This window comes from Xyrauchen texanus, chromosome 31 (assembly GCF_025860055.1).
Source record: "Xyrauchen texanus isolate HMW12.3.18 chromosome 31, RBS_HiC_50CHRs, whole genome shotgun sequence".
In the NCBI taxonomy this organism is placed as follows: Eukaryota; Metazoa; Chordata; class Actinopteri; order Cypriniformes; family Catostomidae; genus Xyrauchen; species Xyrauchen texanus.
The window spans coordinates 9,223,455-9,236,634 of NC_068306.1; the positions used below are offsets into that span (position 1 = coordinate 9,223,455).

A 13,180-nucleotide genomic window follows, 5' to 3' on the forward strand; every position below is an offset into this window, starting at 1 on the left:
GTGTCTTTAACTACAATGTGCTAAAGCATTTGATACAATGTACTTGTTTTGTACATATGTGTTGTTGCATTGTACTTACATTTAAAGTACCTGCATTTAATTACATTTGTAGTTACACTGTTAAACTTACCCTAACACCTAACCCTACTCCTAAACCTACCCATACCTAAACATCACCAGAAACAAATGTGAATCTTGTGAGAGGAAAGACATGTAGTTACACAGACATTACATTGTATTGTATGGTATGTATTTTATGTTTGTACGTAGTAGTTACAGGCACCTAATATAAAGTGTGACCCAACAAACACATTTTCTGTTATCTCTCATTTATCAGTACCCACACTGGTCTAATTGATATATTTGGCATCCTTGTGTAAAGTCTAGCTTGTTGCTGTAAAACCTTGTTGTGTTATCTACTCCAGTTTCTTGTAGGGAACCATTGTCCTTACTCATGTATAATAACATATGTCATTTAATTATATTAATTAATTAGTTTAGGATGCCAAAAAGTGGTCTGACCTAGATTTCAGAATCCCATAAGGACAATCAAAAAGCAAAAAGCAATCATTTATTTGTCTGGTTTTACAGTGTTAAATGGGCTTTTGAAGTGTATACAGGTTTTATAAAAGATATTCTGAAGTCCCCTTAGAGTTATCAGCTTAAAAATAAATCTTTCTGTCCATGCAGGGGTTTGGAAAACAAGTTGATGTGTCTTACATTGCCCAGCATTACAACATGAGCAAAAGCAAAGTGGACAACCAGTTCTACAGTGTGGAAGTAGGAGATTCCACCTTCACAGTTCTCAAACGGTACCAAAATCTAAAGCCCATTGGTTCCGGGGCTCAGGGAATAGTGTGGTGAGTACCCATGATGCTTTACTCTGCTTTTCATTGATATGTGGTTTTTATTATTGGTGCTTTCTAATGCACTATTTCTATAGCTCAACTTGTTGAGGATAGATGTACTATTACGTTTTGAGCCTGGCAGACGATAAATCGGGCAAAAATTCTCACAGACTTACATTGTACGAGGGACCCAAGCCATATCTTGGGACCAGAATATCATAGAGACTTAGAGGCTCCTTTGGCATAGGCCAGTAAGCAGCTTGTAACCACCCAGAACCCCCTAGCAACTGCATACTAGCATGCTGACAGCCATTCAGAATGCAGCAAATGCTTAGAAACACCTTGCAAGCACCCGCAACACCCGGCAAGATATGCATGCCCATGCATCATTAAAATGTTCTAGTCTAGTTGACATAATATTGTTTGAATGATCTTTCTGATTAAGGCTTTACATTTTAAGAGTGATTCTTGGGAGACAGGCTGTGTGATGGATTGCAGTGCTCAGAAGACGTCAGCTAATTTGGATCCAAAATCAGCTTCCCAAGCTCTCTTTAGAAAAGAACATTGTGCTTCTCAAAACCAAACCCCGTGATCTTTACAATGAAAATGCCAAGGCGATCTACAGATACAAATGGGTGAGGGCTCCTTTGAAGATCTCCTTCATATCAAGGTCTAGCTGTCATTCGACCAGGGCCTCCCTTTTTTCCACCGTTCCTCTTTGTTTGTATGTCAGTTCCAAAGGCAGCGAAGCAGGCAGTGGAAGCGGGAGCGGACTGCTAATAATGTTGTTGATGTGTTCTGGCTGGTTCGCTGGCTGCAGTAACCATGCTGCCTGCTGGACGGACAGTCCCAATCTAATTTACTGTAGCTACCTCTCCTCAGCAGCAGTCACATGATGTAATATGGCAGCTGTATTAGCCTAACAAATGCCACATTATTCCCCACATCAGAGAGAGAGAGAGAGAGAGAGAGAGAGAGAGAGCGAAAAGAAGGACAGTTTAACTGGACTGTGCAAAGTCACATGTCTTCCACAGAGCCTGATGAAACTGCAGAGGAATAAAGAACATGGAAACGGTCTGTTAGCTTTAGCTTGTTAGCTTTACCAGCAAGCACACAATGTTTATACACAGTTACAATGTTTGCAATGGTCTATTTTGGTACAACTGTTTAAAAACATAGAAGCCTAAAATGCATTTAAAAAATGTAGCCAACAAAAATGGTTGTACCAAACTGCAACTTTGAGGATTTCCAATATTTGATAGATAAAAAGATCAGATTTGGATGTTTCAGAGACATTGTGAAAATTCATCTTTGGCAGCTAGACCAGTTTAAACCAGCTAAGACTAGTAAATAATCTTAGGCTGGTTTAAAAAATTTAGTAGGGTTATCATCCATTAAATCTAATGTTTATATGGAAAAGTTAAATGCTGAATATTTGGATGATGCAGTGCTACTTTCTGCAAAGTGGTTGTCAGAGATGTGAGCATCTGGCAAGCCGTCGTGCTGTTAAAGGTTTGGTCACTAATAATTTATATTATAGCACGCACACACACACACACACACACACACACACACACACACACACACACACACACACACACACACACACACACATGTTGTGTTTCCATGTTTTATGGGGACTTTCCATAGACATAATGGTTTTTATACTGTCCAAACTTTATATTCTATCCCCTAAACCTAACCCTACCCCTAAACCTAACCCTCACAGAAAACTTTCTGCATTTTTACATTTTCAAAAACATCATTTAGTATGATTTATAAGCTGTTTTCCCTCATGGGGACCGACAAAATGTCCCCACAAGGTCAAAAATTTCGGGTTTTACTATCCTTATGGGGACATTTGGTCCCCACAAAGTGATAAATACACGCTCACACACACACACACACACACACACACACACACACACACACACACACACACACACACACACACACACACACACACACGTCTGTCCCCTGACTGTACACACTCCCAGTAAATGAGTGTCTTGAAGAAAACTTTCCTATATTGCACATTGGGTTAGAAGGTGTGTGCCAAGAATGTACTGTATGTATACAGTATATATATATATATATATATATATATTTATACACATAGGTACGTACTGGATAAATGCATAGAGAGCAAACAGTAATTGTAACAACATTGTAGACATATGCAATGTACTACAACATGAATAACATATGCAAAGCACCACACCAAATTCTGTATTCTATAATCCATTATGCGATCCAGAGACATTTTGTCAAAAAGCAAAAGAATGGTGCCATACTCAATGGGCACATTGAAAAACGTTCCAAAAGAAATATGTTTTTTTCTTTGTGTTTCACTGTGGGTAGCATTAGTGCTGGTGACTGTTCAAGCAATCTGTCATCCCATAGAGGCATTGCATGTCGATTTTATTCACAGAAAATAAAGGAGTGCTGTGACAAATCTGTCCTCACAGTGAGGGTATAAAAGGCCATACTATCATACTACTTGTACTATTTCTGCAGTATGCACTATGCATTATGTGCTGTTCACAGTATGCACATTTTGTGTATTAATACAATTTTTTAAATCTACTTTTTGGTAGACATCATTATTTGACGTTTCACAATAAGTAAATAAATAAATAAATAACTATATTACTATTTCTGAGATTAACTGCATGCCATTTTCTGAATTAAAATGAGTTCTTGTGAAAACAATGTACTTACAACAATTAGGGATATTTGTCAATGCATACTGCTTACTCTCTCACATACCGTTTCTAATAAAAATAGTGGGCAGTAGACAGTAAATCCTATGCAATAGGCAGTAAGCATTGTGCTAGTATTAATTTCTGAACATTCTTCCGATTCTTAGACATCCAGTTGTAGCTAAAAGTTTGAAGTGCCTTCATTTAAATGTCTATTGCAAGACAAGGACAATCTCATGCACAAAAGCTCTGTCATTTCTTCACATAGGCCCAAGAAGAATTGATCAGTACAAAAACAAGTTGATAGGATGGTTGGGAGGCTGAACACATTGATTAACTTGGTGTCAAGTTAATTGCACAAGCTGTCATTAAACTCTGCAATGGCTGTCAGTGACTCTGTCATCCACTTCTTTTGGATTTGGTTTGGGCATACAATGTTTTGTGTTTTAGTCGCTGGATGTATTCATTAATTCGTTTAAAGGAAAAGTATGTTGTATTTATTATTAGTAATTATGAGTTGTTACAGCAGAGTGAGTGTTACTATGATTACATCAATATTAATATAATTTACTGGCATACACAAGGCTGCTATGGGAACTCTCAATGAAATTATTTGTGCAACTATAGATTGTTCTTTAAGTGTAAAATGATTTTGTACTAATTATATTAATAATTTGTAATATGGTGTCTGTCAATATGGATCCCTTATCAGGTATTATTCATCTGTGTATAGCAGGCTTTTATGCCATTAAAGTAGATGAAATGCTGTCTTCAAATTGTGACAGTTGCCTGTGGTCAGGACTCTTGAAGAGTAATACTATAAAGCATCAACCACCCCGAGAAACAGCCATGACTTCATCTTTCACACAAATGGGTTTCTATGGCTGCCATTAGCCAAAAGCTCTCAGAAGCATTCCACAGTTTCCATGGACACATCGGCTCTCCATTCCAAAATAATAATAATAAATAAAGGTCTTTACAATCTATTGTGCTGTGCGCTTCGATAATGGCCTGTCTGCTCACTATAAATTGTTATCTTATTTTGTTTAAAATAAGTAAATAAAAACAGTGGTTATTATAGTTCCAAGAAATTTGATTGATTTTGCTTAGTCTCAAAATGCTTTCATTGTGCATGTGTGTTTGTGTGGATGCCTGCCTGCATGTATTAGGGTCTGTATGTATGGTTTTTCCTAGCCACTCCTAAAAACTTGTTTTGTACCCCTCCACTATGTCCCTTTTCTGTACCTGTTTTGATCGTAAAAATATATTGCTTTTGACTGACGGCTGTACTGCTGCCTGCTGCATTATCTGGGCTGTTTTTCTGCCAAGCTGAGGGGGATAGCATTTGAGTCAAACTCCGCCTCCTCCATGCTGAGAATCAGTGACCAGTCAGTGAATGGTTTCCTGATGCCAAAGTCTCTCTCTCTCTCTCTTTGCTGAAGTATTTTTGATTCACTGAAAATAACCGACTCATTAGAGTAATTTGTTTGGGAATCACATAACACTAGTAACGCTGTGTGTTTTGTGCTGTAGATTCAAAAGATCCGGCTCATAGGAGTCATTTGTTCAGGAATCGGATTGCACTGGTCAAGCTGATCAGGAACCAGCTCATAAGCGTTATAGATTCATGAATTGGACTTCAATGGTCACGCTGTGTGTTTCACACCTATAGATTTAAAAGGACCAGGACTTAATCGTTCATAAATCGGACTAAACTGCTCGTGTAGTGTGTTTTGCGCTATAGATTTAAAATAATCGACTCATAACTGTAATTTGTTCATGATTTGGACTACATTGGTCATGCTGTGTTTCGCAATATAGGTTTAATAGAATCGACTCATAAGTGTTATTCGTTCAGGAATCGGACTAGACAGGTCGTGCTGTGTTTCACCTCTAGTCTATTTAGCAGAGACGGGCCACTTGTATGAATGGGAGAAATTGGAACGCCCAACCAAGAAGCTCTATCGCTCAACAGTCAACGTTTTTTTAGCGTAAGATGAGGTAAAGAAAACAATTTATGATTCCAGTATTATCAAATTTGATTGCTAATTTGAAATAAGTTAATAAGACCAACCATTTTTGAGATTCCAGTCTTTACCCCATTCAAGTAGATAGAAGCTGCACTGTCATGACTGGAAATAGCCTTCCGAGAGCATTCCAAAGATGGCCGACAGTGGACTGACTTGCTAGAAAGACTTTGGTTTCACACTATTGATTTAAAAGAATCAACTCATAAGAGTTATTCGTTCATGAATCAGACTACAATGGTCGCGCTGTGTATTTTGCGCTATAGATTTAAAAGAATCGACTCATAAGAGTTAATCATTCAGGAATCGGACTACACTGGTCACGTTGTGTGTTTCGCACTATAGATTTATAAAGACAGACTCATAAGATTTATTCATTCATGAGTTGGAATACACTGGTCACGCTGAGTTTTTCGCACTCTAGATTTAAAAGGATCGGCTCATGAGAGTTATTTGTTCAGGAATCAGACTACATTGGTCGCGTTGTGTTTTTCGACACTATAGATTTATAAGGACAGACTCATAAGATTTATTAGTTCATGAATTGGACAACAGTGATCGTGCTGTGTGTTTCGCTCCATAGATTTAAAAGGATTGACTCATAAGAGTTAATCATTCAGGAATCGGACTACACTGGTCGCGTTGTGTGTTTCGCTCCATAGATTTAAAAGAATCGACTCATAAGAGTTATTCATTCAGGAATCGGACTACACTGGTCGCGTTGTGTGTTTCGCTCCATAGATTTAAAAGGATTGACTCATAAGAGTTATTCATTCAGGAATCGGACTACACTGGTCGCGTTGTGTGTTTCGCTCCATAGATTTAAAAGGATTGACTCATAAGAGTTAATCGTTCAGGAATCGGACTACACTGGCCACGCTGAGTGTTTCACGCTATTGTTTTAAAAGGACCAACTCATTAGAGTTATTCGTTCATATCATCATGCAATCATACTACAATAATCACTCTATGTGTTTCTCGCTATAGATTTAAAAGAATCGATTTAGAAGAGTCTATGGGTTATGCAATAAGAGTCAGTATAATATGGGTTGTGCAACAGGGCTCAGTGTAATGCGGGTCAGTGCAATATCAGGTTAGTCAGGATATGTGCAAAATTGTGGTTTGTGCAATATAGTCGATAATTTCCAATTTTCTATATGTCTTTTGTTGTCCACTCTTGTTGTTACTGTCTGTTCTAACATGTTGTGATCACTGCTCTTGTCCTTGTTTTTCTGTATATAGTCTGTGTATAGTGTATTGGTATGTATTTATTAATTTCTGTGTGTAACATCAACCTGCCAGAGGGTCTGCAGATGGAAATTAGCCTAAGGCTATAATCTGACATATTTACATTTGTGAAAATGTTCATTAATATGTATTGTCCCTTTTAAGAAATTAAATTAAGAGTCATTCGTTCATGAATCAGACTACAATGATCGTGCCGTGTATTTTGCACTATAAATTTAAAAGAATTGTCTCATAAGAGTTATTCTTCAGGAATACACTGGCCACAGTGTTAATGCAGTCTTTATGACTCTGTATGTGACAGAATTACTGTTAGTTACAGTATGTAACTCTGCTGAATTCAACTCAGTAATGGATTACACAGAAAGATGTTGCACAATTTGGTTTGATTAAGTACAAATTGATTGCTGCATCAAAGTTAAAAAGCACTTTGAAATATCTTGAGAGGTAACTTTTTTGGGGGCAATGGGTAGATGGTTTTATGTATTATACATGTGGTATGTCATGAATTCTATTCTGAGCTCTTTTTGTGGATAATACTTCATGTATATCATACTCCCAATGTGTTCTCATTAACACATTTTATGCAACACATTAATATTAATCTCTCTCTCTTTATGCACAGTGCTGGATACGATGCCGTTCTGGACAGAAATGTGGCGATTAAGAAACTCAGCAGGCCCTTTCAGAATCAGACGCATGCTAAGAGAGCATACAGGGAGCTGGTGCTTATGAAATGTGTCAATCACAAAAACGTGAGTGGCAAATAACAATATTTCTCACTTCACTTAGTTAGCACAAATGTTGCTAACTAAGAATGGTTTCCTGTGGGACAAAAAGTGGGAGAACCAAACCCTCCGTTAAATTCCATAAAAATCTCAGGAAGTCTTCTGATCTTTTTGATCAGATGAGAAATAGTAAAAGCTTTCAACTGTTTCATGCTATTTGTGATTCAACTGGTTCAGCCTGCTGGATTAATATCCCTTGAAAATGCCCAAAGAAATATAATAGGATATAATGAATGACAAATGAAGAGAGAGTGAGGGGTGGAAACCTCTCTCTCTCTCTCTCTCTCTCTCTGAGTCTCTGAGACTCGGGTTATAAAGGACAGCTGGGACGTGACAGAAATACAAATGTTGTTCTTCTTTTATTTTCACCTCTCATTGACTCTAAATTGCTCTTTTATGGATATTTCAGTCTCTTTTCGAAGAAAATAAATGTGGGTAAAGTTTACCTATGTGTGATAGCAAATCAGTAATTAATCATCAAGGATGTCTCATTTTAGTAAAATTGTATGACTTAATAAAGTTCTACTGTTTTCTCCTGCAGATCATCAGCTTATTAAATGTCTTCACACCACAGAAGTCTTTAGAGGATTTCCAAGATGTGTAAGTAACATTTGGGAACTTAGCTGGCATGAATGCAAATGATTACATCATGTTAAAGCAGCAGTGTGAAATTGCTATGGCACTAGCTACACCAAAGAAATGTGCAAAAAAAATAATTGAGCGTTGTAAATAAAATCCATTTACTTAGAGAATGGGGCATTTATTGCTGAACGGTGCATGCATTTGAATAATCATTATTAATAATGTTAGTGTTGTTGAAAAATTATATGTAATAACTGTATAAATATGTTTAAAAAAATAATGCATAGTCTGCTACAGTAGGCTGATTTATGATATATTACGTTAATTATTGCATACACTGTGGTGAGCCTAAAGAGAGTCCCGCTACACCCGCTGAAATGTTGCAAAGCGGGGATGATCTGTCACCTGCAGTCTTTTATGTACGTGCTCTCCAATTGGTCCCTGATGTTTGAATCCAATGCCGCCCATGGCTTAATTTATTCTTCACACTGTGCGGACTTAATCTAGAGCAGAATCGATACTTTGAGTATGAAATGTCTTCTCGCTCAAAGCCGGATCATTTGTAGCTCTGAGGATGGATGGAAAGTTTTCTGGGTTTATGCTTTACACAAGCATACATAAGCTTAAGATTTTTGTTAAAACCAATCACGATTTCTTTTTGCCACTATACAACTTTTGACATCCTAGTTTAAAGGTGCATTTTAAAGTGCATATTGGTCAGATCTGTGGTATAGTGGTTAACTTAAGTGTCAAGCTGTGGTGCTCAGGTTCAGGGAGTCATTGGTTTGAATCTGTAACGAACCAGATGAGGAGTGAGGATCTACATGCAGTTTTTTAATGGAAAAACAAAAGATGAACAGGGTAAACTGAAAACACAGGGAACAAATGAAACATCCACGTTCAGTGAACCAGAGCTCACGCATGCCACGGTCAGCGAACCAGCGCCTGTAGCCTCGACCGTCTCAGAGCCAGCGCCTGTAGCCTCGACCGTCCCAGAGCCAGCGCCTGTAGCCTCGACCGTCCCAGAGCCACCGCCTGTAGCCTCGACCGTCCCAGAGCCAGCGCCTGTAGCCTCGACCGTCCCAGAGCCACCGCCTGTAGCCTCGACCGTCCCAGAGCCAGCGCCTGTAGCCTCGACCGTCCCACCAGAGTCTTCCACGGCTCCGCTCTCCATGGCTCCGCCACCTGAATCTTCCATGACTCCGCCTTCCACGGCTCCGCCCTCGGAGTTCTCCATGGCTGTGGTTCTGTGGCCACCTCCCGGGCCTCCTGACCCAGTCCCCGTCTTGTGGCCCCTTGGACTGCCTGTCTGCTCCTTGTGCCCCCTTGGACTGTCTGTTTGGCCCTTGTGCCCCCTTGGACTGTCTGTTTGGCCCTTGTGCCCCCCTTGGACTGTCTGTTTGCCCCTTGTGCCCTCCTTGGTCTGCCTGTCCCCCCCCTTCACTCCTTGGACGATTTTGTTTTTGTTATTGTGTTTTTTAGTTTTTTTTTTAGGAGCGTCTAGAATTCGCTCCTTTGAGGGGGGGTTATGTCACGATCCCCTGTTGTCTGCCCTGTGTTTCTCACTTGTCATTCCGGACTACACTTCCCATAAATCCCTGCCCTCATCACTGCCAGCAGTCATCCATTGTTCTCACCTGTGTGTCGTTTATTCATTATCCTTGTGTTTTTAAACCCTGTTGTTTCACCATTCGTAGTCGGTTGTTAAGTGTAAATGTAATGTTAATGTCTTGTAGATTCTGGTATGTGTTCCTGCCTGAGCCCTTCGTGGATGTTTTCCCTTGTTTATATCTTTTGTTTCCTCTCGTGGATGTTTTGTTTGTTCCAGTCTTGTTTGTCTTGTTATTTTCAATAAAGCTGCACGTAGATCTTCACTCCTCGTCTGTCGCGTAACAGAATCTGGCCACAATGATTCCTGATCCCTTTCCTCTTTTCCCCCCCCCCAAAATTTCCCATTTCATCTCTACTGTCTATAAAAGGGGTGAAAAAATATATAATTTTTGTGTATCGTACATTTGAAAAATGTCATTAAGTGAATCTTCATATGATTGGTGGAGATTCAGCTCTCTGTTGGGCAATTTTATAAAGTGAAAACAAATTGCAGATGCAACATTTGATCCATAAACTGCGTAGATATGGCCTGTGTGCATTCAATAGCACAAAACTGACTGTTAGTATCATCACAACTTGTTGACGGTAATCAGTCGGCAAGTATTTTCTCAGTATAAGAGGTCATAAAGACCACATCGATCAAAATGTGCATCTGTTGTCCATTATGAAGGCATGAATGCAGGCATGTAATTGAAAAATGAAAAAATGAAAAAGAATCAAAGGGACAGAGATACAGAGAGTCACAGCTACCAGACAACAGAGCATCAGTTTAGCCTGTGAAATAATTCGTTAAAAACTTTATAACAGAATGGTCACATTCTTTATCCTTTTCTGTCTGCCAGTTACCTGGTGATGGAGCTGATGGACGCAAACCTCTGCCAGGTGATTCAGATGGAACTGGATCATGAGAGGATGTCCTACCTGCTCTATCAGATGTTATGTGGAATCAAACACCTGCACTCAGCCGGCATCATCCACAGGGTAAGAAACATCTGTGCAACATCTGTACAGTGCGTTTTTGCATTCGTCTGCACCCTTTTTCAATTGTTTACCCATTTAAACATGCGCCAGATGGACGTCCTTGACCATCTTGCTGTGTTTTTAGCATTTTGTGCAGGAGCGCCACATTTTTAAAACTGCGGATCAAGTAAAAATGAACTTCAACTGTTAAAAAATGTTTCTCGAGACAACAGCGTTTGTTTTATTCTTTGTGTCTAGTTTTTTTTCATGGACAAGAACGAGTTAAGCCTGAACGGCCCCTAGGTGGGCTGTTCTTGGCCAGAATAAGATACAAATTGGGCCCGATCTTTTGCTAATAGTTAAAGGAATAGTTCACCCAAAAATGAAAATTCGATGCCATCCCAGATGTGTATGACTTTCTTCTGTTGAACTCAAATGAAGAATTTCTCAGCACTTTTGATACATACAATGCAAGTGAATGGGTGCCACAATTTTGAAGCGCCAGAAATCACATAAACCATCATAAAAATAATCCATAAGACTCTAGTGGTTTAATCCATGTCTTCAGAAATTATATGATAGGTGTGGGTGAGAAGTCCTTTTTTATTATATATTTTCCTCCCCGCTCAGTCAGTATCCACTTTCACATTCTTCTTGTGTTTTTGGTGATTCACATTCTTCCTACTGGGCAGGGAGCAAAATAGGTCTTAAATATTGATATGTTTCTCACCCACACCATCATTTCACTATTAAAGACATTCATTTAACCACTGGAGTCTTATAGATTACATTTATGTTTCCTTTATATTCTTTTTGGAGCCTCACAATTCTGGCACCCATTCACTTGCATTGTATGGACCTACTGAGCTGAAATATTCTTTTAAAAATCTTAATTTCTGTTCTGCAGAAGAAAGAAAGTCACACACATCTGGGATGGCATGCGGGTCAGTAAATGATGAGATAATTTTCATTTTTGGGTGAACTATCCCTTTAAAAGTGTAGCTCTGTGCATCTGGACTTCAGTTACTTAATCACAAAAACCTAATTTCACATGAAAGTATTGGATATGCTAAATTAATAAAATCTCACCATGACCCCAATTTCCCCTTTTAGGATCTGAAACCTAGCAATATCGTGGTAAAATCCGACTGTACGTTGAAGATCTTGGACTTTGGGCTGGCAAGGACCGCTGGCACTAGCTTTATGATGACACCCTACGTGGTGACGCGGTACTACAGGGCTCCAGAGGTCATCCTGGGAATGGGATACAAAGAGAATGGTAAACCAATCCCGGGCCTGCATGAAAACTGGAAACACCATTTATATGTAATATAATACTGAAATCAATTCTCATCTCTCAGATTTTGGGTTTTAAAAACCTCATGAAATCATTATTTTGTGGCTTCTATCCCGTGTTTGTTAGCTTTGAGGTAATCTATATACCAGTGTAATTTTAAAGGTTGACAAATCAAACATTTAGTAGATTTGCATTCATTTTCAGGGAAAATGGAACATAATATTGATGACCCATTTTGTTTGCAGCGTTTCCTACAAAAGGCTCTCTAGAATTAGATTGTACCTCCCTGAATACCACTAGCCACTGACTAGCAAACCGACAAGCAATAGCAAGCTGCAAAATAGTGGTTTGGTGGGCTTTGACGTAATCTATTTAAAAAACTAAAAATCCCTTCAATATTCTCCTACCCCAACATAATCGAAAAATTGGAAAATTCATGGAGTGAAAATGTCTGCTTTGTTGATATTAGTGTTGGTGATTTTGAGGCAGTTCAATGACTTGATATGCTTTTGATTCCGTTCACCAAAAAGATTTGTTCAGATTCGTTCATTGATTTGTTCATTGACCATTTCTTCAAGTTACGCCTTTGTGCCTGCAGATGGCGGCAAATTACAATCTTATAAGTGATTGCTTTGAACCATAAGCAGTCATTCACTACAAGAACAAGTCTAATTATCCGTTATTAAGATTTGTGTGGCTTTAATTCTTCTAAAAAAGTGTTTAAGCTTCATAAGAGTTTCCGCACAAATGACAACATAGCAGATCTATCATATTGTGAACTGCTGAGCATGACTTTTTATCAAGCTATACAAAAAAAATTAAAAATAACCTAAAAAATAATAAAGTTTCAATAGCAGTTTACCAGTACATTCAGTTTGCTCACGAACCTCATGATCGACTAGTTCAGGGAAGGGGTGTATTCGTTCAGTGGGTCAAACCAATGATATGCTCATTCACAGCCCACTCTTGAATGCTATTGGCTCACGCTATAGTTAGTCTTTAAAACCAGGACAAAGCAACACAAATGGAATTTGAATGTCTAAAAATGTTTGAAGACACTTTAAAAATAGAGTTAAAACACCAAATGTTTTCGCCACAAATGGCAGTTCTTTTTTCAATA

The 13,180-nt window shown here is 38.7% G+C and overlaps 1 protein-coding gene across 10 annotated transcripts in view; it reads left to right on the plus strand.

Annotated features, from left to right (window-relative positions):
• LOC127624826 (mitogen-activated protein kinase 10) overlaps nucleotides 1-13,180 on the plus strand; it is a 74,491-nt gene that overhangs the window by 30,363 nt on the left and 30,948 nt on the right. For all 10 annotated transcript variants that reach the window (XM_052099771.1, XM_052099774.1, XM_052099775.1 and 7 more), the window contains 5 exons: nucleotides 691-860; nucleotides 7,448-7,577; nucleotides 8,152-8,210; nucleotides 10,646-10,784; nucleotides 11,877-12,042. In XM_052099771.1, coding sequence (XP_051955731.1) covers nucleotides 691-860; nucleotides 7,448-7,577; nucleotides 8,152-8,210; nucleotides 10,646-10,784; nucleotides 11,877-12,042 — 664 coding nt within the window. The remainder of the gene's footprint in view (nucleotides 1-690; nucleotides 861-7,447; nucleotides 7,578-8,151; nucleotides 8,211-10,645; nucleotides 10,785-11,876; nucleotides 12,043-13,180) is intronic.